Below are 23,625 nucleotides of genomic sequence, written 5' to 3'. Positions count from 1 at the left end.
TTCTCTTTCTCTCTAAAATGAATTTCTAGGTAGATACAGAAATATGTCCTCTCTCCCTTCCCCTGTCCTCCAGCATATCTATTCCTAAAAACTGTGAATTCTAGTTGCCATTTCTAGGGGTTTACAGCCAATTAATAACCATCATCTTTATGATCATGGTGGAAAGGATTTGTTTCCATGTGTTATTTGGGATTAGTCTCTATCGGAGCCTAAGGGTCCAAGTAGTGCCTCAGTTGCCTCTTCGTGCTGACTCTATTATCTCTTTTAGCACTGAAAAAAACCTCTTGTCTTATCAAATCATGAATTCCTTTAAGGCAATGAAAAAGTAGCTTCAGTATTGAAACAAATAAGCAATATACTTTCTGACCACACTGCAAGTATGTCAAAATCTGTGGCTTAAAAAAACTTTCCTTCTGTTTATAAATACATCCTAAAACACAAACCAGAAATAAATACGCATTGAATCAAACAAGACCCCAAGGAGCACACAAAATTCACTTCTGAATGGAGCATCAAAAATAAAATTTAGGTATCTTGTGAGTCACAGCACGACTCTCAGAGCTGGTGAACTACACTGATACATTTGCATCCCTGTGAACACTGGGACCAGCTTTCTTAAAAATCATTCCATGTGCCACCGAAGTTTATGCATCCCTCAGAGAATAGGATAATTTTTTCTTTTATTGGACACCTTTAAGTTGTCAGGGAAACAAGAGCAAGCTGCTCTCTGGGGAGACAGCAAGGTGAGCTGGGACAGCACCCTCACCAACAAAGGCTTAGTCCCACAGCACCTGAGCAAGAGCAGAGCAGGTCTGGAGACAGCAATCAGGGTCAGCTGAAGGGTCAGTGCCCTTCAGACAAATCTGTAGAAATAAGACAGGTTCAAGACCAAGCCAGAAGGTCAAGCTAATGAGACAGGTCAGGTTTGGCATGGTACATGGCCAGGCAGGCAGACTTACAGCATAGCTCAGGCAGGGGCCAACAACAAGGGACTGAGCCTCATTGCATCTCCCATGACAAGGGATGCTGGTCCCATGGAAGTATCTCATAGGTCTGTCTCACAGCAGTATGATTTAAGGATGCAGAATGGTGCATATCAGAGCTTGCTCTGAACAGTCAGCCAAAACTCTGAGGCAAGAAGACAGGCAGATAGTGTCTGTGCACTTGGGCCTCTGAACACACTTTGGCACAAAGCAGCTACCTCTACACTCATAAAGATGGATGAGACATAGGCACAAAGCTGGCTCTCCATGACACATACATGCTTTTTGATGCAGCTTTGTCCTGTTCTCCAAAGAGTGACACAGGTCCAGTGTAGCAAATGACAGTGACCACTCCTAAAGGACACTGTGGATGCTGTCACCTTTCTGTACAGGAGATGATTTAACCATGGGGACATGACTAGGCCTTGGATCCACAGGACAGCCCTAGGCCTTTTTTTCATTCAGAAGTATAGATGCATTCACTCTTGGATTTTACCAGCACAGTAATTTTCCCTCTTCCTATGAATCCTCCTTATTTCCAGCCCTGATGCTAATCAAACATAACCAGGACTTAGAAATCCAACAACCTGTTGAAGTGAAATGTGATGATTATCTCTTACTCTTGAATGAGAGTGCAATGCTAACCCAGCTCTCACATACCTCACTTTCAATGCCTGAGTGGCTCAACTACCTCATCCAAAGAACTACCAAGGACACACACTATAATTTTATTGACTTCTCTTTTGCGGAAATAATTTGGAGAACAAAGGGTGACTACAAACCAGGCCCAGGTAGGAAATATTTGGATAAAGCAAAGTGATGTACGGGATTTCTACCCAACAGTCACTCTAACCCAAGTTGGCAGAAAATGCTGAGTCTCATCACCTCTGTCAAATTAAATCACTGGTTTTAGTCGCTAAAGCAGGTGCCTAACAGGAACACGCTTTTCTGAAGGGAGGAGGCAGAGGAGGAGGAGAGGATGAGAATGAAAATCAAAGAATGATTCACGGCCGCAACATTTTCTGATTAAATAAGGACGGTTTGTGATACAATATGAACACGTCCTGTTTACATTGCACCTTGCAGCGTGATCTGACAGGCAACAGTAAAAGCAATTATACAAACACCACTTCTGAAATATGTTTCACAAGATGCTGTTACAGATATCCAGTGCTGGAGACTCTAAAATCTCCCCAGAAAGTGTTTCAAGCTCCTTATCGTTAGACAGCTTTTCTTAATATCTACCCTGATTCTTTCTTGCTGCAATTTAAGTCCATTATTTCTTGTTCTTCCCATCTGTAGTAAACAAAAAGGCAATGATTATTCTTTTTCTCTTTGCAGCTGACTTGTATGTACCAAGAGACTGTTATCTTCACCTCCATCTTCTCTTTTTTAGCTTAACCAACTCTCTTTTTGTAATCTTTCCTCTGCAGTCAGGCTTGCAAGCTCTCTGATCACTCCTGCTGCTTTCCCTTAAACCCTCTGTAACTAGCTTGTGTTTCAAAATGAGTGCCCAGCACCAGACAGGAGATTAAATTCTTCTGGTCTAAAGTGATGAAGACTCACACTAAAGGCACATTAAAGCATTATATTTAAGGATTCTAAAGCATATGTTCTCAACTTAGGCACCACCTGTCACTGAAGTAAGAACTATGACAATTATGTGGCATAATAAACTGCAATGGGGTCTGTCCAGCTTGGTGGGGTCATAATCCAGCTGCCTACGCACAAGTTTCTGCATGAGATGCCACATGGTGTCTGACACAACCACATGGACCTGAGTGATACAGAACATGCCACATTTGAGACAGTAGCAGACCTCACAGTCAGTGAGAGTCTATGGCATCATTAGTCCCATCGTTGAGTAGACATATTAAATGAATCATAACACTTCTTAGGTCTCTAGTGAATATGTAGGGTACCTAGAGAACCCACTCAGTCATGTATTCTTACTTTGGATACACTAAAAATGAGTTGAGATTACTCCCATCCCATGCATCAGCTGAGCTATAATGAATTTTATCTTTATGTTCTTTGGTTATGGATAAGGCACACAGTAATTGGGTTTTCTTCTGCTTAAGATGTAAGGAAACCTGGTTAAGATATGGGATCCTACATTGCTGAATGCTGAGTGCATGCTTGGTGATTTTGCCAAGAGCTGAATGCAGTCATTTGCCAAAAAGCAATAGACCAATTTTGATTTTTGCTCCTGACCCTCCATTTTACACAAAGACAGCATGGGTAGTTGAGCCAAGCTAATAGTCACCGAAAATTACCTTCAATCATTTCTTCACTAGTTTTAGGTCAACTTGCATCTGGTGTGGACAGGGAGCAACATTGCAAAGTATCAATAAGCACTCAGTGCCTCAGATGAGCTTGTGAAGAGCATAAACTAAACTAAACTGTTTACACAAATTTAAAGGTTATGCTGAAGCAGAAAGCTCATGTATTAAGAGGAAAAAAATAACAGAAAATAGTTGTTATGAGTCATATTATTGGATAAGTTATTGTTGATTTGATCTGGAACAAAAAGCAAGCACGATTTTGTTTATGTCCATGACTGCATGGTTGCATATACATCAATATTACTGGAGAAGAGCTGAAAGAAGAGAGGAACCTGAGTCTCTGAACCTGAAATTAAAGTAACTAGAAGGAACATCATGGTACTACACTTCTGCCCACTTGAAGGTTTCTTACATCTTCCTGTGAAGCATTTGTGTTCAGACTTATTCTACTGAACTTCAGATGTCTAATTCAGGAGCTCAAAATAGGACAGCAGCTGCGCTACACTCCCTCCAAAAGCAACAAAGAGAAACAGGCACCTCCAGACAATGGTTCATCCCACATAAGATCAAGATAACAGAATGCTTTGGAAACCTGGGACTTAAAAATAAAGGCAGGAGTGTCCCATTTGTTCTGTGGTTTCTGTGTATTTGGGATATATGCATTGAGTGTTTTCTTAGTAATAAAGGAGAAGAAAGTCAGCAAAGTATATTAAGTTATATGAATACATGTCATTCATATTCCTTTTAGGTGAAAGAAACTGAAACTTAAATATGTGATCATGGCAATTTTTAGTATATTGGTAACAGCTGAAATTATTTTTTCTTACATCCTTATATGTCTAAATATTCAATAATATACAATTTATTTTTTTAAAGTCACAACAGGGATTATGGTCAGGGAAAGCTTGGAGAGTATGAGTAGAATCTGAGATTTCTTTGCTTAGAAAAAAAGAAACTTGCCCATATGTTCATGAGTTCTTGCTAATACTATTAAATCAGCAAATATGACCTCTACAGTGAATAGAACACTCTTCTACTTCCATTAGTGGCAGAGAGAAGTGTGTCTTTGACATCAGTGAAAGCCTGAAGTAGCAGATGATTTCCTTTTCTTTAAACTCTTTTTTGAAAAAAAAAAATGTTTCAGGGGAAGAGTAATATCCACAGGGACAGACTCTAAAGAGTAAAGATAAATGTGAACAGAGTTTATTTTATTTTTTTATATGTTTTAGATCTATGTAAGAAAAATGTCTTCTACAGTAAAAAGGAACTGATACAGGAATTGTTTCTCATAAATGGACAGAACTGTTTCCTATAAAAGGAATGATACATTGTCACTCACTAGGCAAAAAAAGCAAGCTATGGAGAATATACACAAGAGGGACCCACTAAAAGTGAAGTTACTGTGGTATTTATCTTGAAATAAAAGGAAAAAAAATAATTGACCCACCATATAAATTGTTTTTGCTGAAGAGTCATCTTAAAATACTTAATAATGAGGTTGTAATTTAGGAAGACAGCATGGTTCCTTTAAATGTTTACTAGTATTCTAGAACCATTACATGGAAGACCATAATCCCAGTATGCTCCACAGTTTCCACAGTACCTAGCCAGAAAGCTATCTGGTCTGCAGTAATGAAGCCTTCTACTGAAACTCTGTCCCTCCATGAGGCTCAGGAACAGACCGGCCTCCCCAGTGTCTACTCAAGAGACTCAGCATTGTTTTCTGACCTTTTCTGTTCCACTGAGTCCTCCAGGAGGACCAAGGACAACTCTGATGTTGGTACCAGATGAGAAAAACTTTGCTTTCAAGGTGAATGAGCCATGGGACAGGCTGCCCAGAGAGGTTGGTCAGGCAGGATTTGACCCTAGTAACTGTCATGAATTGCCTCCCAGTTTTCCATGTGCTTTAGTATAGCTTCTAGGAGGATCTGTGCCATGATCTTCCCAGGCACAGAGATGAAGCTGACAGGTCAGCAGTTCCCTGGGTTGTCCTTTTTACCCTTTTTGAAAATGGGCACAACATTGTCCTTCTGCCAGTCACCAGGGACTTCCCCTGACCACCATAACTTTTCATATATGATGGAGAATGGCTTTGCAACCTCATCAGCCAATTCCTAAGGATTCTGAGATGCATCCCATTGGGTCCCAATCACATAGCTCCAAAGTACACATTTACTGGGAGGTCAGCTGAATGTATTTTCTGTCTCTATTGACTGCACTGAGCTGGCAATTCAATTGCCTACACATAAGCATCCAGTATCATTTGAGGTGACCTCCAGCTGCCAACCCAGGAGGCTGTGGATTTCTTGTAGTTCCTGTCTTATCACGGTCAGTCTGTAGACCAGGAAGCCAAGTCTTTCTGATCACCTTTGTCTTAGGAAATCTTTTATCCTCATGAAGAAAGATATGCATTTACTTCTTCAAAGTAAAACAAAATCCCACATTTTCCCATTCCCCACTGAACTCCATGCTTTTAATTCTTCATTTCAAACTTTCATTGAGAACTTTACATGCTGCCGAAGGCAGATCAAGCAAAATTATAATTCACTCTCCTCTTGAACACAAGCTGAACTTAACAATTCGTGTTCTCCAATTCTGATAGTGTCAGACCTGATAGCTGAACTAGAAATATGTCCTACCAGGCCTGTTGTCTCTTTCAGGAATATGGAAAAACCCACATTTTATTAAAGTGCTTCCAGGCTTTCTTATGGAAATAAAACCAATCTAATTTTCTGTAAATTCTTTCTCCTGACATATAATTTTCCTTTCATGATCAATATAGTTATTACAACACAATAGGGGAATAATTATTCACTTTTTTCCTGACCATTTGACATGCCCCAGGTTCTCTGTGCCATTCAAACACAGCTGGCCAAGGTTACATGATTTTGAGGGGAAGATTAGACTTACATTGTGGAAGCCAGTAACACAGCAAGATGCTCTACTCAGCACAGAAGGACACTAAATATTTATTTTTAGGCAAAGAAATCAAACCCTAGCTGCCTAGTAGTTGAATGCTTTTTTGAAGGTACTTGTCTATCAGCATGAAGGCAAGATGCTCACCTCTAGGGCACTATTCATCACAGACTAAGGTACAATATCCAAGAGGAGCAGGATGAACTGTCTTCCAGAGGCTGTGCAAAGGAAGTTTAGATTGTCTTGTACTAACTGCCTAAATTTTAAGTCAGATGAGATGACACTATACTGACTATAGGTCCCTACATTGTCTCTATGAATAAGACAAGCTGCTAAACCTTTTGAGAACCAAGTAAAATATCAAGGCAGAGAAATGAATGTATCAGTCCCCATAGTGGAATTCCACTCTCTGGTTTTGAAAACCAATGTGGAGGCTTTACTGACACTAATTATCAAAACTTGATGAAATACCTCAAGAAATGTGGCACCATTTGGATGGTGTCCCTGTGCCAGAAAGGAGTCACTCAGAAAGTGAGCAGAAAAAACACTGCTGCCTGCACGTGAAGGTTTCAGTGGAGGTTTCCAGTACAAACACTGACCAAGCTCAACCATTTTGCTACTTGATGAGATCTGACAAGCTCACAGCCCAGTGTAATATCCCTTCAGGCTATACAGCTGGGACTCCAACCGGCATATTTATTTTCTGCTCCTGGTTTTCTTCAGATCCAAGTTAGGTATACATCTCCAGTGCTATTATTCCTAACTTCCTGGTATTCCTAGCCCATTAAGAGGCAAGTTGAATACTATTTCTCAAAGCTTTGACCCCTGGGCAATGCAATTGATTATATGTGCTCCCAGTGGGTACAGGGATGATTCTAAGTGTGGTTTTCTACTCAGTAACCAAGGATTTCCATTCACTCCTCTTTTAAATGAGGCCATTAAGAGAAATGTAACTCACTAGTTTATGCCACTGTCTGCAATAGAAAATTGCTTTTTAATCTCTGACCCCTCAAAATGAAATTGTACCCTGGAAAGAGACTTTGTTAAACAAATGAAATAGAAAAATAAAAAACACTATGTGATTTTCTTCTGCTGTCTCTGAATTGTCACAGTTCAGACTTGTTCAGCTTTCACGTGCAAAATCCTTGCCTTTGAAATGATGAATCCAGACCATGGTGCATAATGTAATTGATAATCCTAAATCTTGACCTGATGCAGTCCCAATACTGGACAGGTGAACGATCAGCAGACAATACAGCTATTTCCTCACCTTCTCACAACCCAAAGCAATGCCTCACCACTAATTTTGCTCTCAACCCTTCTGTCATATCCTGCCCTTTTTCTCCACTCTTGACCTTTCCATTTCCTCTTTGAGACAGGAGGGATTTGTGCTTGAATAAAAAGTGAGATCAAAATAGACAATTTTTAAGATTTTTTTTTCCTTCAAAAAATCCCACTGCCCGTGGTTTACAATAAAAGAAAGAAAGATTAAGCTGCCACCTGGCTGAGTCAACTCTTTCTTTTTGATAGTACAAATGAAGAGATGTTCAGCTGTGATTACAAATAGCCTGAAAGATTTTACCATCACATGCAACAGCACCCAACTGCATGACATCCAAAAGCTCTAAACAATCCTTTTCCCAATAAATATTTGATCACACAGATCCATTATTTAGAGAAAAAAAGATAGGTTTAAATAAATGTTATGGCTCAGACCTCACTGAGGTTAAGTCGCTATGTTCATGCAGCTCATTTATCATTTGTACTGCTGCTGACTTGAACACCATTTCCTATGGTAAGCAGCTGTTTTGTAAATGGGCTGCATTAAAATCCAGTAAAAAATACCACAAACAGGAGATGCCTCAAAATCAAACCCTCTTAAATCTAAAAAACTCAGTCTGTCTTTCATAGGGAGCCAATGGAGCAAGGAAAAAGGAAGCATAAGTTTTATCCCAAACACCTGCTGCTGCTGCCTATTTGTTGAGGAAAGGTAAAGGGTGAAACAATTCAAATGTTCAAAGCGTTGCCCCAGAAATCCTTGCTCACTGGCCAGCTCACAATGCCAGGAGAAAAAGAGCATGACAGTATGGGCAGGCATGCAGCAAGGAGTTCTTTCAAGGCTCTGTAGTGATACAGACCTTGTGGGGCACATCTGATGGATGATACAGGTAAACATCCCTATGTGGTAGGTTTTGAGCAATCTAGAGTAAATCAGAATCATAGAGACATAGAATGTTTTGGGTTGGAAGGGACCTTAAAGATCAGCTACTTCCAACCCCCCTGCCATGGGCAGGGACACCCTCCATTGGATTCGGTTGCCCAAAGCCTCATCCAACCTGGCCTTGAACACTTCCAGGGATGGAGCTTCCATAACCTCTCTAGGCAACCTGTTCCAGTGCCTCACCACCCTCGTTGTAAAGAATTTATTCCTAATTTCCAATCTATAGCTCCCCTCTTTTGGCTTGAAACCATTGTCCATTCTCCTATCACTACACTCCCTGGTGAACAGTCCCTCTCCCACTTTCCTGTAAGATCCCTTTAAGTATTGGTAGGCCATAATTTGGTCTCCCTGGAGCTTGCTCTTCTCCAGGCTGAACAAGCCAAACTCTCTCAGCCTGTCTTCACAAGAGAGATGGTCCAGCCCCCTGATCATCTTCGTGGCCCTCCTCTGGACTTGCTCCAACAGCTCTATGTCTTTCCTGTACTGCAGCCCCCATAGCTGGACACAGTACCCCAGGTGAGGTCTCATGACTGCAGAACAGAGGGGCAGAATCCCCTCAGTGGGGTCATTATAAGGGAATGGACTATTTGAGGAAGAAGTGTTGCTGGCAGCCCTGCATCAACAGGAGAAGACTGAAAGATTGGAATTAAGACTAAAAATGAAAAGAGATGGTTTGATGGGAAAGGGAAGAGGTAGAATGAAAACAAGTGCTATGGGGGAGAAGTTGAAGTTGAAGAAATCAGTTCTGAGTGGGAGTCCCAGGCGGAGGATTCTGAGTTGAGCTGGTGTAAGTGTGTTGCTGTGGACTGAGAAAGAGAAAGCAGACAAGGACCACAAATTGGTTGCTTTTTGAGAGATTCAGGCAATTTGGGGAGAACTTCTTTTACTGACTGAAGATCATGGCATGAGGACTCAGGATGGAGGCAAAGTTTCCTTCTGCTGCTGAAGAGGGGGATTAAGCGGTCATGCAATTACACAGTCACAGTAATGGCTTTTGCTTGGAGTCCTTACAGAACCCTGAGTTCCTATTGCAGTTTTAATTCAGCTCCCATCACTTTCACAGGCAGAAACTGCCAGAAGAAAGAATAGCTTCATAATCCCATGAAAAAAACTTCTGAGTGCTAATTACCCACAGAAGCAGCGAATTCAGCCACGCTCACACTGGTGACAGCCACAGCTACAGCAACAGCAACATGAGGTTGATTATCTATGCTGCATCTTATAGTTAGCAGTGGATTGTCATTACATCTTGGTCCTGAATCTGCCTTACAAAATATCCAGCTTCTTCTTATCCTAAGTCATTAAGTAGCTATGAAGCCACGTTTGCAATGAGATAGTCCAGCTGTTCCAGTCCACCCTGGCTTTGCAGTGCATTCCCATTATATTCTGGTGCTAACTGGCTGTACACTGCAATTTTAAAACTATTAGCTTTAAAAATGATTTAAGAGCAGTGTAAACCAGGATCTTAGGGTACAGCCATAGGAAAAGAGGAGAAGACAATCTTCATTATCACAGTATTTATAAGTTGCACGTGCTTTAAGAGGCTGACATGCCAGGAAATTTGAAAGGTTCTGCAAAGGTGATTTTGGAAACTCAACGTTTTCTTTTGTTTTTAAAATAACAGCAACTTATTTGTGCAAAAATTGAAGCCAGCCCTTTATTGGTGGTCCCCGTGCAATAAGATCTCTCTGCTAATGTCACAGATTTATGAGGCTTTTTTTTCCCTTAAAGCTCCAGCCTTCAAAGTGCCCCTCTGTGTATCCCTGAAAGCCAGACCCAGGAATTGCTTCTCTACAGGAAAAATACTCATTGTTCTTAGACTACACAAGTGGGTCACTGAACTGTTAGCTTGCCTTTGCGATGCCAGTGAATCCAAATTAGCTTGACTTCCATAGAGGGTATAGGGAAGGAAAGCAACCAGCATTAATCAGAGCAACACAAGCAACTCTTCCAAAACAAATTAGCTTCAACAGTCAGCACACAGAGTCCTTCAGTCAGTGTGGCCAAGCTGAACTTAGGCCAAACTTCGCGTCAAAAAGAGTAACTGGTTTAATACGTATCCATAGAGTCTGTGTTTGTTTCTTTTTCTTCCTCTCAATCCATCTGCAGGAAGCTATGAACAAACTGAGCAAAGTAAAACTGCTCATCTGGTCGCAGCCAGACTCTCTGTGTGATGTCCACCCCACCAAAGCCAATCTCCAAGGTGGGAGACCATCAAGTGTCTAGATCCCCCCTCCCCCTTTTTTTTTTTCCTGAGAAGGGATAGGTGATACTCCTGGGATTCATTTTCCTTTGAAATATTTGCAATGTAATTGCTATCATTGGGACTTTACAGACAAAGGAAGAAATGGGCATCTCCAGAGAGCCATCATCAGATCTCCATTAGACATCTCCTGTAAGGTAAGACAAGCTGTGTGCTGGAAGCAATTCCTGCTCTGGTCAGTGTAAAGGGAGTTCAGACACCTCACACAGACATAGATGCCGCCACCACCCATGTTTGGTCCAATAAATCCCTATCTTCCAAAGAGCAATTTGACCCATGTTAAATATTGGTGTTTTAAGATAGGTGAGATAAATCATTTTCTCTAGGGTCATGGACAGTCACAAATCAGGGCCATTGGAATTAAATGGCAAAGGTGATTTCTGCTTTAGGTCCAAGAGATATGAAAGCCTCACAGAAAAAGCAGGCACTGAAGTAAGTCTACTGTAAAAGATTACTTCTGGGATCAATCTTTGCCTCTCAAATGTTTTTTGAACTTGAATTTTCTACAGCAAAGTAAAATAGTCAAGTTTCTGTGACCAAGAGGGCTTTTGTAAGGATACAGACCTCTCTTCTGCTACTCCTGGTATCAATATCCAATACTAGTGTTATCATCTTCATTTTGACCCTACATATTTCAACATAATTCAGTGGCTCAGCTTAACTGTTTTCTGTAGTAAAAATAAGTTGAAGCACAAACAATTACTCTGTAATTATAATAATTAAAAATGAGGAAAAGAATCTGCTAACAATTAAAACCCAGTGCATTTCTTCCAAAGCTCTGACAGCTCCCACTAAACCTTTTATGCCTGTGGGATGAAATACCTTTTTTTCCTCATGATTAATTACAAGTTCATCTACCACAGCACAGATATAGTGAGTACCTCTCACCCAATATAAATCACGCAGTGCTGAAATCAGAACCCATACAATAGTTTACAATGGAAGGGAAAAAGTTATGGAAAATAAAATAAGATAAACTTTGTATGCACCATGGATAGGTATTATGGGTATGGCTGTTTTTCTACATGGTCCATAGAGTTTCTGTGATACCTGGACACCAAGACACCTTAGTGAATTTACTTTGTGAAGCAAGGAAGTGTTAATATCAGTGGGTGAATTCTTCAACTGAGAAGAGGGATTATAGGAAATGATGTGGCTCCCAACTGCAGTACCCAGCATGGAGTCAGGGACTTCCTGTAGCATCTAAGTTCAATAGTGCAATGATAAATGTAGAACATCTACTTTCCTGAGGTGTCTCATCCTGCTATTTATAATAACAGCGCCCAAACCTTTTGCTGAGACAAGTTGCCCTCACTCTGGTGGAGACACAAAAGATTTGGTATCTCACCTCTGATTTTGAGTTACACCTACCTCAAGATGTAGCCTGTATATACATGTCCATGGAAATGGGGGAAGATGTGCAGGCCCATGGGGCAGGAGATGGCAGGGAACAGAGAAGAGGAAAGCACATCTGTCTACTGTCCCCTTCCCTGGGCTGAGAGAAGGAATGGCTGTGGGCTAAGCCACCCAGCAGCCTTGTCCATCCTGAACGCTGGCCACCACTACCTTACTGACCATATATTTCACTTACCCATTCACTATTATTCTTTAACAGGGTTTTGGGGTGTTTGTTTGTGGTTAGGTTTTCTTTTTGTGAGTGGGTGAAGATTTTACATGGGAACATGAGAATTCATACAAAGTAATAAACTACCATTTTTAGCACACACATCTAAAGATGAAGCAACCCTTTTCAAAATGCAAAGTGCAGACAAAGGAGCTCAGCAGGAAGATGTTTACATTTGTTTAAACATTTCTATCATTGCAGGGAACCTAAATGCCTTATTTTGTACTAGTTAGAGAAAAGCTATTTACTGATGCTTTGTTATGTTAATGTACAGGTTGGGACTGGTGCTCCAAGTGGTATTGTGGAAGTGAGTGCACTGCATTATATGCATACATTATGCTAAATAAACAGTCACTTAATCTTCATTCCTGACAGAAATCCATTCATTAAGGTCTACAGTAGGTCTTAAGCTTGAACATTTCATCGATGTTGACATTTCTGATTTCCCAATTTATGTATGCATTTGTTGATATAAGAATACTACATACACACACATATTGATATACATATGAACAGGGATAAGTAACAAATGTATGGAAGCCATTTACAAGACAATCAGACCGTACTAGAGGTCTAGGCAACAGCCAAATACATTGATGAATTGGCAGTTTAACAAAAGAAGGAAAAAATACTGAGTAAGATTAAAAAAACAGTTTGTGCTTTTGATCTTTGAGCTGCACAGAAGAGTGCAGAGAGTATTTTAAGCGTGTAAAACTGTGGCAGCTCCCTTGAAAGCAGTTCACTCACAAAGCCATCTGGCTGCTCATTCTCCCAAATCCATCTAGAGATATTTCTAAAGGAACCCAAACCCCACATACAACCTGAAAAGATGACCTACACTAGCACAGCATTGTCCATATGTATGCAAGTAGCATCAACATTGCTTCCTTCAAAAGCCCTTAAGGGCTGTGTGCCCAGGACCCTTCTTGTCACATTATGGGGACAATGTCCTTATGGATGTAAGATAAGCAGATACAAGAGCACATAAAAGAAGGGATGTCATATGCCATTTGACAAACCCCAGGCAGCAGGCCAGCAATCAAAATCACAAAAACTTCACCTTATTTTCTCATCCATATCTCAGGAAACCTCATGGAAGAGGTGACAGCAAGCAAGCTGGCGTTGCACACATTTGTCTACTGATCCTCAACCAGTAGTGTATAAGATAACTGCCTGTCCTCTACAGGAGATCTGGATCACACATTTTCTTTGGCAGCAGAGTTTTCCTAAGCGATATTTGTCTGTACAGCAGGACAAGGGACACTCTCAAGTGTTTTCCCATAAACACTAGTCAGTACACATTCCTGCTCTTAGCAGCAGTTGACTTGCTAAAACTGGCTGTATCTTCATCTTGATTAACATATTTGAGGAATAAAGGGCCTCCTAACTGGGCAGGCTATTTCAGCAGCTCCTGATGGCTGAAGCAAGCAGATCCTTTACACTGTGCTGTGTTCATTTTCTGCCTGACTACTCTTTGACCTTCTTAGCCAAAATTGTCATTAGCTCATTTGCAGCTTTGTGATCAGCTCTACTGTCAAGAATTAAATTTATTCTTGTGTCATTTGAGACTTCATGCAGTAAAACCCCAACAGGCTATTTTCAAGGCAAATGCAGGATTAAATGCAGGGTGACACACATTATCTTGAATATATATGCCTTTAAAACCAAAACAGAGTGAAGACCACACAGTTCATGCAATATCAAAGTTCTACAAAAAGTTATTACCCATGGTTGGTAAAGTATGTTTCACCAGAATATGAGCTGTAGATAATTTTTAAATCACATTACTCCATTTCAGTGGAGTAAAATGCCTGTAGCTCTTTCTGCTTTGGCATGGAGGTTTGCCCCAGACCTTCAGAATTCATTAGGTCCAAGGACCAACAAGGAGGCAGTATGTACTTGCATGGACCTCAGCTACATTTTGTCATAATTAAGACTCCAGACACACGAAACTCACTTTGGACTTCAACCAACTGATTTATGATTGAGGAAAAAAGGAAACTAACAGCTTTTGTTCTGTCAACCCAGTGCAAGCAGTAACATTTTTAATTTGTTCACTTCACTCCTCTTCATCCCTAGAACACACCAACCATATCCATCAAACTGTTTCCTCTGGTCAAGCTATTTTCAAAACAATTAATGTGTCTCTGTGTGTGTTTTATTCTTGTTCCAATGAAAATAAAATAAAATAAAATAAAATAAAATAAAATAAAATAAAATAAAATAAAATAAAATAAAATAAACAAGACCCTACCCTCAAATTGCCTTTAAAAAGTGCCAAACATCACTCCCATAGTCATTATTCACCAAACACATCATGTCTTTTGACAACTCAGTTGCTTTTGAAAAGCACTGTTGCATGATTATTGGGAAACAATCCGATAAAAATCACATCTACAGTTAAATGATGCACTTTTTATGACATTTTTCCAAGAACAACAATAGCTAATTGTTGAGTTTCCTAGTGGGAAATGTCTCTTTAATATGCAGATCTCTTAATGACTACTCTAATGCAAATTGCTGATGCTACAGTAATTTAATCATATATGTAAGAAAAAAAAAAAGTTTAGCTCTTACTTAGATTATGCATTATCATCTTTCCAGGTAGCACAAATCCAATCCAGCCCATGTGGTTCACAGCCGCCAAGTGTTCTCTTTATTTTAAATACTATTACTGAATATACCCGTAGGGTTTTTTTAGTCCCACTTACTTGGTGCTGACTGGCTTTTGCCAACTGCTCATTGGCTGATTCTACATTAGAAGATGCAGTCTCAATGTTGGCTTCAATGCTATCTGTAAATTAGATAATAGAAGATAATTATAGGAAACAAACCTTAAAACAAAGACTATACCAACAGCAATTCAGCAGTTTACTCATGGGTGTAAAGAGATGAACAGCATCTTGTTTGCAAGCTATAGTACTATAGGAAAACAGGAATGCTACCTGTTTTACAAACACTTAACCCACAAATCAGAGGCAGTGTGATGGGCAGCTCTCTGTGTGTTCCCAGACAGGACGGAGCTCAGCAGTTTATCCCATTCCTCCAGACACCAATGGCAAGACTCACAAGGAATTCAAACAAAAGCAGCTCAGGAATGGCAAATTTACCAGATCAGATTATGGAAGGGACATGGTAGAATGTACCTGAAATTGTCTTATTATTAGAGCTCAGAGATAAGATCAATCTTAGTACATGTAGGTTGTTGCCCATTACCAGGTGTCTGTACTTGAGCAAGTCACCCTGGACAGTTGCACTCAAGAGAGAGAAAGTCCACAGAGTGAAATTCATCCCATTCGGACTGTAGCTGCCCGTTGATGATTAGACAACCTAAGATCATAGAATCATAGAATGGTCTGGGTTGGAAGGGACCCCAAGGATCAAACAGTTCCAGCCTTCCTGCCACAGGCAGGGACACCAACCTCCAGGCCTGGAGCTACACAATATTGCCCAGGGCCCCATCCAACCTGGCTTTCAACACCTACAGGGACGGGGCATCCACCACCTCTCTGGACAGCCTATTCCAGCCCCTCACCACTCTCTCTGTAAAAAACTTCCCTCTAATATCTACTCTAAACCTTCCCTCCTTTAGCTTTAATCCATTCCCCCTTGTCCTGCCATTATATAACCTTTTAAATAGTTGATTCCCCTCCTGTTTCTCTGCTCTCTTCAGGTACTGGAAGGCTGCACTGACATCCCCCCACAGCCTTCTCTTCCCTGGAACAAGCCCAGCTCCCTCAGACTCTCTTCATAGCGGAGGTGCTCCAGCCCTCTAATCATCTGTGTGGCCCTCCTCTTAACCCTCTCCAACCTGCATCATATTTCCAAGCTTCAAGAGTGGTCTCTACAGACAGCACAAATTGATATATTATTTAAAATACTAAATTGAAATTTCAAATTGAAATTAAGGGAGGAGAATCTCACTGTAGATTGCCATGTCTGACAACAAGAGAAGCTGAATGAACCATGAGGAACCAAAAGGAGACTAGAAAAGAAAAAATACACATTACAGCTGGCAGCTCCCCACTTCCATCAAAGACCAGTGTTAATTACCATTCCAGAACTGTGCTTAGAAAGCAAAGCACCTATGGTATAAAACCTGCAAATAAGGTTTCCAGTAGACATTTTAGAAAACCTGAAAAGCTTGTCCCCTAAAAGATGTGCGGGCAAAGATTTTTGGTCAGAATGGAAGAGCATCTGCACTTGATCTGCTTCTGTGTTTGTAACCAGATATTACACTGTGCAGTGTATTAGAGTGGTCAGGAGGAATTCAACCACAGGTAGAATGTGAGAATAACGTTTTATACATTTCTCTAATCCTGAATAGAAAATTCTTAATTGAAATCCTTCAACTGATGGTATTAAGAGTTGGATTAAGACGTGCCACAGAAGACTTAAGTAATTTATCCTTTTGTTTTTGAAGGAAAGAACATGAATTACTCTGTCTGGTTTTGTAATGGCTAAAGAAAGAGGCATTTGCAGAAAAAAAACCTGTGAAAAGTGTTTGTGCTCAGGTTTGGGCATTTTTAAATGAAACTGTTACAAGTCTGCTAAGGTAATTATGCATTTCTGATAACTCAAACCACAAAAGAGCAAAGAAACCACAAACCAACAAGACCATGGAACAAAAATCCCACCTTCAGCTTAACACTTGGAAACTGGTTAAAAGTCTTTCTTACACCTGGGAGGGATGGTTTTCCATGGCTTTTATTTTAGATTACGCATGCTGTATTACATGAGAAAAAAATACTCAGCCAACCCTTTTATAGGTTGATACAGCTTAATTTTATTGGCAATATCTAATGTTTCTCAAGCCATTTTTCTTAAGACTTTAACACCATGAACCTTGGATGGCATCACTGACCTCTGTCCAAATGCATTGCTTGCATTCAGGACTTAGCAAGAAGAGATCAAAAGGCTTCTAAGAAACTCAACCTCTGTCTAGGAAGAATTACCAAATGTTCTTCTCCAGAACCTTGGAAGAGCTGCATGCACACACAGCCACACATCACTCTGACAGCCTTGAAGAGTTTACTTCCAACGTTGCAGTGAGTCAAAGGTATTTCTGGGTAAGTTTCAGTAGAAAAATATGGTGATGAATTACTGGCCTGGTTCTGGCCAGGCCAAAGTTAACCTCCCCAAGCAGTCAGCACAGATGAGCTGAGTTAGCCCAGGGTTTTTTTCCACACCACTTGACATCACTCCTTCATAAAGGAGCTGGTCAGGGAGAGGTGCTCCTGGGTGCCTCCAGGGCAGTCTGAGTTCAGCTGGGGCATTGGGTCAGTCCTGGCATATAACAGAGTGCAGTACTGTGTTATCAACGGGTCAGTAAGGTACCCTGTGTTATTACTGGGTGTGAGTGTAACTTCCCATGGGCTGTTATTGTTCCTCTTTCACAGTGATTTTGTCATTAAGTTGTCCTTACCCCAACCCACAGAGGCTCTGTTTGTTCCTTCTCTGGGAGTGAGAGCTCAGCATGTGGTGCTCAGCCACTGTTTGGGGCTGAACCACCACAATTACCAAAAAGGATTAAAAGAAACATGAATGGCTTAACCAGGGTCTACCTCAAACAGGTGTAACTGAGAAACAAGATGTTTCTTGTGAGTAAAATTCAGTAAACAGATTTCCACTTGTGATTTGATTATAATGAAGTCCCAGGAAAGCTTACAAGGAAAACCCTATTACCCTATCTCCACAAGTGCTATCACTGTTGATTGATATCACACTTCATTTAAAAAGATATCCCAACTCCAGGGCTAGCCCTGATGTCTTTCCTGCCAGACATTGAAGATCACCCAGAAATCAGTAAGTCGTCATTCTATATAATTGATAGGAGGGTCAGTAGAATGACTTTTAATGTTTTCTGGTTATCAGAGAATCATAGAATATGTTAAGATAAAAGGGATCGTTAAAAGTCATCTAGTCCAACCCCTGTTGCAGTAAGCAGGGATACCTTTAGCTAGAGCAGGTTGTTCAGAGCTTCATCAAGCCTGAATTTGAATGTCTTGGTGTTGGTGAGGCCACACCTTGAGTACTGTGTGCAGTTCTGGGCTCCTCACCATAAGAAGGACATTGAGGTCCTCGAGCAAGTGCAGAGAAGGGCAACCAGGCTGGTGAAGGGGCTGAAGGGAAAATCCTCTGAGGAGCAGCTGAGGGAACTGGGGATGTTTAGCTTGGAGAAGAGGAGGCTGAGGGGAGACCTTATCACCACCTACAACTACCTGAAGGGAGGTTGTAGAGAGGTGGGTGATGGTCTCTTCAGCCAGGTGACAGAAGATAGGACAAGGGGAAATGGCATGAAGCTGTGCCAGGGTCAGATTAGATATTAGAAAAAAAAAAATTTTACTGAAAGAGTTGTCAGGGCCTGGAACAGGCTGCCCAGGGAGGGGGTTGAGTCACCTTCCCTGGATGTGTTCAAAAAAAGGGTTGATGAGGTACTTAGGGATATGGTTTAGCATAGGATGGGAATGGTTGGACTTGATGGTCTTCAAAGGTGTTTTCCAACCTTGTGATTCTGTGATTCTGTTTTCAGGGATGGGGCTTCCACTGTCTCTCTGGGCAACCTATGCCAGCATCTTACCACCCTCATAGTGAAGAACCTATAATTGAGAAATAACTGAAAAGTGGCTCTGCAGGAAAGGGCAGTGCTTTCTTCCTGTGTTTGCCTGTTAAGAAAGCGCTGTGTAGTTGGCAACTACAAGTCTGATTTGCAGCATTGTGTAGATGACTCTCTGCATATGAAAACAACAGAGCACAAGGCAGAGAAAGGAGAAGAGTTAATATGTCATTACCACATGCAGAATGCATCAGCTGGAATAACTTGTCCCTCACCCAAGGTGCAAAATTCATAGTTGCCTAGTCGTTTACAAGGATTTACTTCTCTGGCTAAGCATGACCACATGTTGCAAAATTAACAAGATTGGTTTTGCCTAAAAAAATAAATGAATTATACAGTCTGTGGAAGTCCGTAAGAGACAAAAACTGGGACAACACCAGTTTGCAGAACTTGAAATTCAATCCCTCACCACTCAAAGCTCCTACATGCCATAGCTTTCCTACAGTCAAGCTGTCACACATGTTGGGATGGGGTGAAAAGAAGATGAAATCAGGTAAAAAACTGAATCAAAACTAGGAATATATAGAGTGGAGACACCTGTTTATTTTAGAAGCACAAAGTCTGGCCAGGTTTTTGGGTTACAAAATGCAACTCTATGTAGGAAAACACCTCCATGTATTAATCTACTTTATGATGGGATTTGGAAGGGATGGGGGGATTTGGGAGGGGTGGAGGGAGTGTGCTGAACACCTTGACAATCACTTAATCAAAGTAGCAGAATTTGATCATGTATCTTATGTTTCTCAGGATCTCAGTGCTGACAGCCTTCACCACTCAATGGCTCTTACAGGCTGACTGTCCTGAGAAAATTAATCATTTAGACACAGAAGAGCTACAAAGGAGAAATTTATGAAATATATTGTACTAAACCAAGAGTAACCTCTCTCTGCTGCTCTTGGAGCCGGGGGAAATCGCAGCAGGAGGTTAATTTAGCTTCCTTAAATGACCCTCCAGAGGAAGCTAGTGCTTTCCTCTGCCTGCAGGAGAACCTAAGGGGATTTGCCTTCATGAGATAAAATTAAACATTATGAACACCCCCTTCACACTGCATGGAATGGGCTAATCATATGTTAGGAATGGTGTTGCAAACACCGTCTACGTTTTTCCCAGCACAGGCTTTCACAAGTAGGATGGATGTGTGCTTCATGTCCTACATGTGTTGATATGATGTTGCAGGAGAAGGCTGGACCCTGGTGGCACTTTCTCTGCTCACTTGTCCTCCTAAACAGAGGAGGAGAGGTCTTAGAATAAGCAAAACTCACATTTAATTTGTTTTTTCTGTTTTTTTCTTTTTGGTAGCAGCTCGCAATCCAGAGACACAGAGGAAAAACCAACCGAAAAAACTTCACCAAAAAAGCTCTGAACCTCTGTAAAAATAAGACCTCAATACATATCACAATTTAACTAGATATTCCTGCTGATTAACACAGGAAAGAAAGGCAAGGAAATAGAATTTGGGTCCAATCACAAGGAAGTAATAAGTCAGCAATGTTAATAAGTCAGTGATGAATGTGTCACTCTCGGCTATTTTGATGCATCACTGAATGCTAGTGATGGTTCACAGATTCGCCTTGTTCTCTTTCAGGCTCCTTGCCATGTTATCTTGCATGGAGCTGGAGAAGCAAGCATCTCCAGAGGGGCACTAGGGGTCCCACATAGACTGAAAAAACCTGCTGGAGGGGTCTGTTGTTTCCTGTCTTCTTTGGCTCCTGTATTAAGGGACAGTAGTTCTGTTCCCAAATAAGATGATAACCCAGCCCTGGGTCTGGGATTTTCCAAAGAGCTTGAACCCACAGGTTTTTTGTCTTTGACTGTGATGACAAAATTATGGTACAGTTTGAAAGCAAACAGAAATCTTAAGGCAATATCGTTGCCATTTTATTAAACTGAGGGACAGAGCAGCACCAAAGCAGATGGAGCAGATGGTGATTATAAAGAAATGCACCAAGGAATTAGGAAAAGATTTTTAAAGTTCTGGTTAAAGCACATCTTTCCAATGGAAATAATGAAGGTGGCCGAGCTAACCAGCTTCTAGATGTAATTTGATAAAATTTTATGATGCACTTGTCATACAGAGACAGAAATCATGTTGACCCAAAATCTTTATTTCACCCCTATCTATTTACCTGTCTTCTGAAATCAAGCCAGGTTAATGTGCCCTGGGGGCTGAGAGGGCCAATGGGATCCTGGGGTGCTTCAAAAGGAGCGTGGCCAGCAAGTCAAAGGAGGGGATCCTCCCTCTCTATTCTGCCCTGGTCAGGCCCCACCTGGAATATTGTGTCCAAGTCTGGGCTTCCTGGTGTAGAAAACACAGGGATCTCCTGGAAAGAGTCCAGAGGTGATTAAAGGAGTGAAGCATCTCCCCTACAAGGAAAGGCTGAGCGAGCTGGGGCTGTTTAGCCTTGAGAAACGAAGGCTGAGAGGGAATCTTATTAATGTTTATAAATATCTCAAGTGTGGGACACAGCTGGCAATGGCCAGCCTCTTCTCAGCAGTCTGTGGAGACAGGACAAGGGGCAACAGCTTCAAGTTGGAGCACAGGAAGTTCTGAACAAATATGTGGAAGAAATTCTTCATAGTGAGGGTGACAGAGCCCTGGAACAGGCTGCCCAGGGAGGGTGTGGAGTCTCCATCTCCGGAGATACTCAAGACCCATCTGGACGTCTACCTTTGCGACTTGTCCTAGGGACCCTGCTTTGGCAGGGGGGTTGGACTTGATGATCTCTGGAGGTCCCTTCAACCCCTACAATTCTGTGATTCTGAAATGAGCAACAGGAGTCTTATATGTGAAATTACAGAGTGCCAGTGGCTGGAGTGGAGTTTTTGTCCTAATATATGAAGAAATCACCTGTATGATCTGAGTCTTTATATTAGCAAAATTGGACTGGTTTCACAAGTCAAAAATTTCAGAAAAAAAACCTGAAAGAAGAGAAAGTGACTTTTTGAATGACGATTTTAAAATGCTCCCACTTGGCAGTAACCAAGATGGGCACCTTCAGGTTTCACAGTATGCTTTTATTTTTACAACTTTAATAAGCTAACCTTTATTTATCACTGTAACTCCTAAGAAAAAAACATCCATACAACATATTAAGAAACACACATACATAAAATATAAAGGTGTATTTTGGTAATATATAAAGGTTTATTTCCTAATTAAAAGTCAAATTTGGGATGAAATGTTATTTCAGCACAATAAAGACTTTTGCCTTTTCTCACTGCCATATACTTGGACATTTTTAAGTGAGTCTCATTCCATGAACAAAAGATGCTCAGAGCCTCCATAGGCACAACTGTGGCTGGTAAAGGAAAGGAAAATTATGGCAGTTCTTCCAGTGTGAAGTTTAAAATGGCTTAGGGTTGGTCAGTTGCAAACTTCAATGTAAACGTCAAGTTATAAATTCTGCACACGAGAGGATTTATAAAATAATCTTGCCCATATGCTAAACTTAGGGCTAAATGGGTCACATCATCTTAGATAGCTGCAATGAAATATAATTTGCAGCTCCATGAGTCACCAGGAGCCATGGTTATTGCTTCCAACAAAAGGCAGATAGCACCTTCCTTTCTATTCGATTTTAGCAGAGCTTTAATTTTTTTTACACAGTAACACACCATGACCCTCAGAAGTAAGGACTGAGGCATGGAAAAACCACTCACCCTAATTTTCCAGGCAGGCTTGGAAAGACTATTTAAACTACCCTAAAATGTCATAACCAGCTCTTTCTGCTGATTTTCTTCGGCCAACAGCCCAGAGCTCTAGTCTGTATGAATAAAAGAGGTTATAAGGCAGTGGCCGAACACCAGCATAAATTTACAACACATCAGCTCCTGAGTAATTTATACTGTCCTTGAAATGCATCTTGGAAATGTCAAGTATCTGCTACATATGTATGTGCTGAAAAATGGTATCACCCTGCCAGAGGTTTGCCATGTCTGCCAGGATACATCTTCTAGGGATTTAAAATTCAAACATTGTCCTATGGGTATCTACTGGAAAACAGCACATCCTACCAGAGAATCAGGTACCTCGTATCATCTGCTCTGTGCTAAATGGCAGAGTGGGAAATGTTACCACTTTAGCAGATGCAAAGCAATTTATTATTCTTTTTACAGAGGTAAATGGTCTCAAATTACTGATATTTACCATAGGAGAAGAGTAAGCATATAGTCTCACAAGGGTGCATAGTACGGCCTCTGCCCTCTTTGCCTGGTGTTCGGTTTCAGCTATCTATCTGAAGTATCTACAGTTCCCATATGATGCTCTTACACAGCTCTGGGTAATCCAAGCCTCTAGTTTTAATCACACAAAATTTGGACATTGGAGGGTATTACATCATGGCAATAGGCCTCAGGAGGATTTTATATCATAGCAATAGGTCTGATTCACTTTTCTTTTTCTCCATTTCCTTCTTTTTTCTGATGGAAAAATGTATTTCAACAAGATGTTAAGATGGTTTTTGTGCTGAAATCTATGGGCATGTCAGATTTTCAGGGTTCTTTTTGAAAATAATTTTTGAAAGTAGTTTAAAAAGCAAACCAGCACTCAATCAAGTCTTGATTAGGAAAGTCCAGCTACTCATCTGTAGCATACTCAACACTTTTGTTTAATTCTATAGGACATTCTAGTTAAAAAAGATACTATTTCAAAATTATGAAAAAGACAGAAAAGATCTATCTATTTTTTTTTTTCCAAATTCAACTCATGAATTTACAG

General features: G+C 40.8%; 1 protein-coding gene across 2 annotated transcripts in view; it reads right to left on the bottom strand.

The window, feature by feature from the left end:
- Positions 1 to 23,625, bottom strand: part of TSNARE1 (t-SNARE domain containing 1) — a 533,676-nt gene that overhangs the window by 162,290 nt on the left and 347,761 nt on the right. For both annotated transcript variants that reach the window (XM_084259975.1, XM_084259974.1), the window contains exon 11: positions 15,004 to 15,086. In XM_084259975.1, the coding sequence (XP_084116101.1) occupies positions 15,004 to 15,086 (83 nt within the window). The remainder of the gene's footprint in view (positions 1 to 15,003; positions 15,087 to 23,625) is intronic.

The sequence above is a fragment of the Gallinula chloropus genome (genome assembly GCF_964237585.1).
Source record: "Gallinula chloropus genome assembly, chromosome: 2".
NCBI lineage: Eukaryota > Metazoa > Chordata > Aves > Gruiformes > Rallidae > Gallinula > Gallinula chloropus.
The sequence above is the reverse complement of the archived record's forward strand: the minus strand, read 5'-3'. Positions and strand labels throughout refer to the sequence as shown.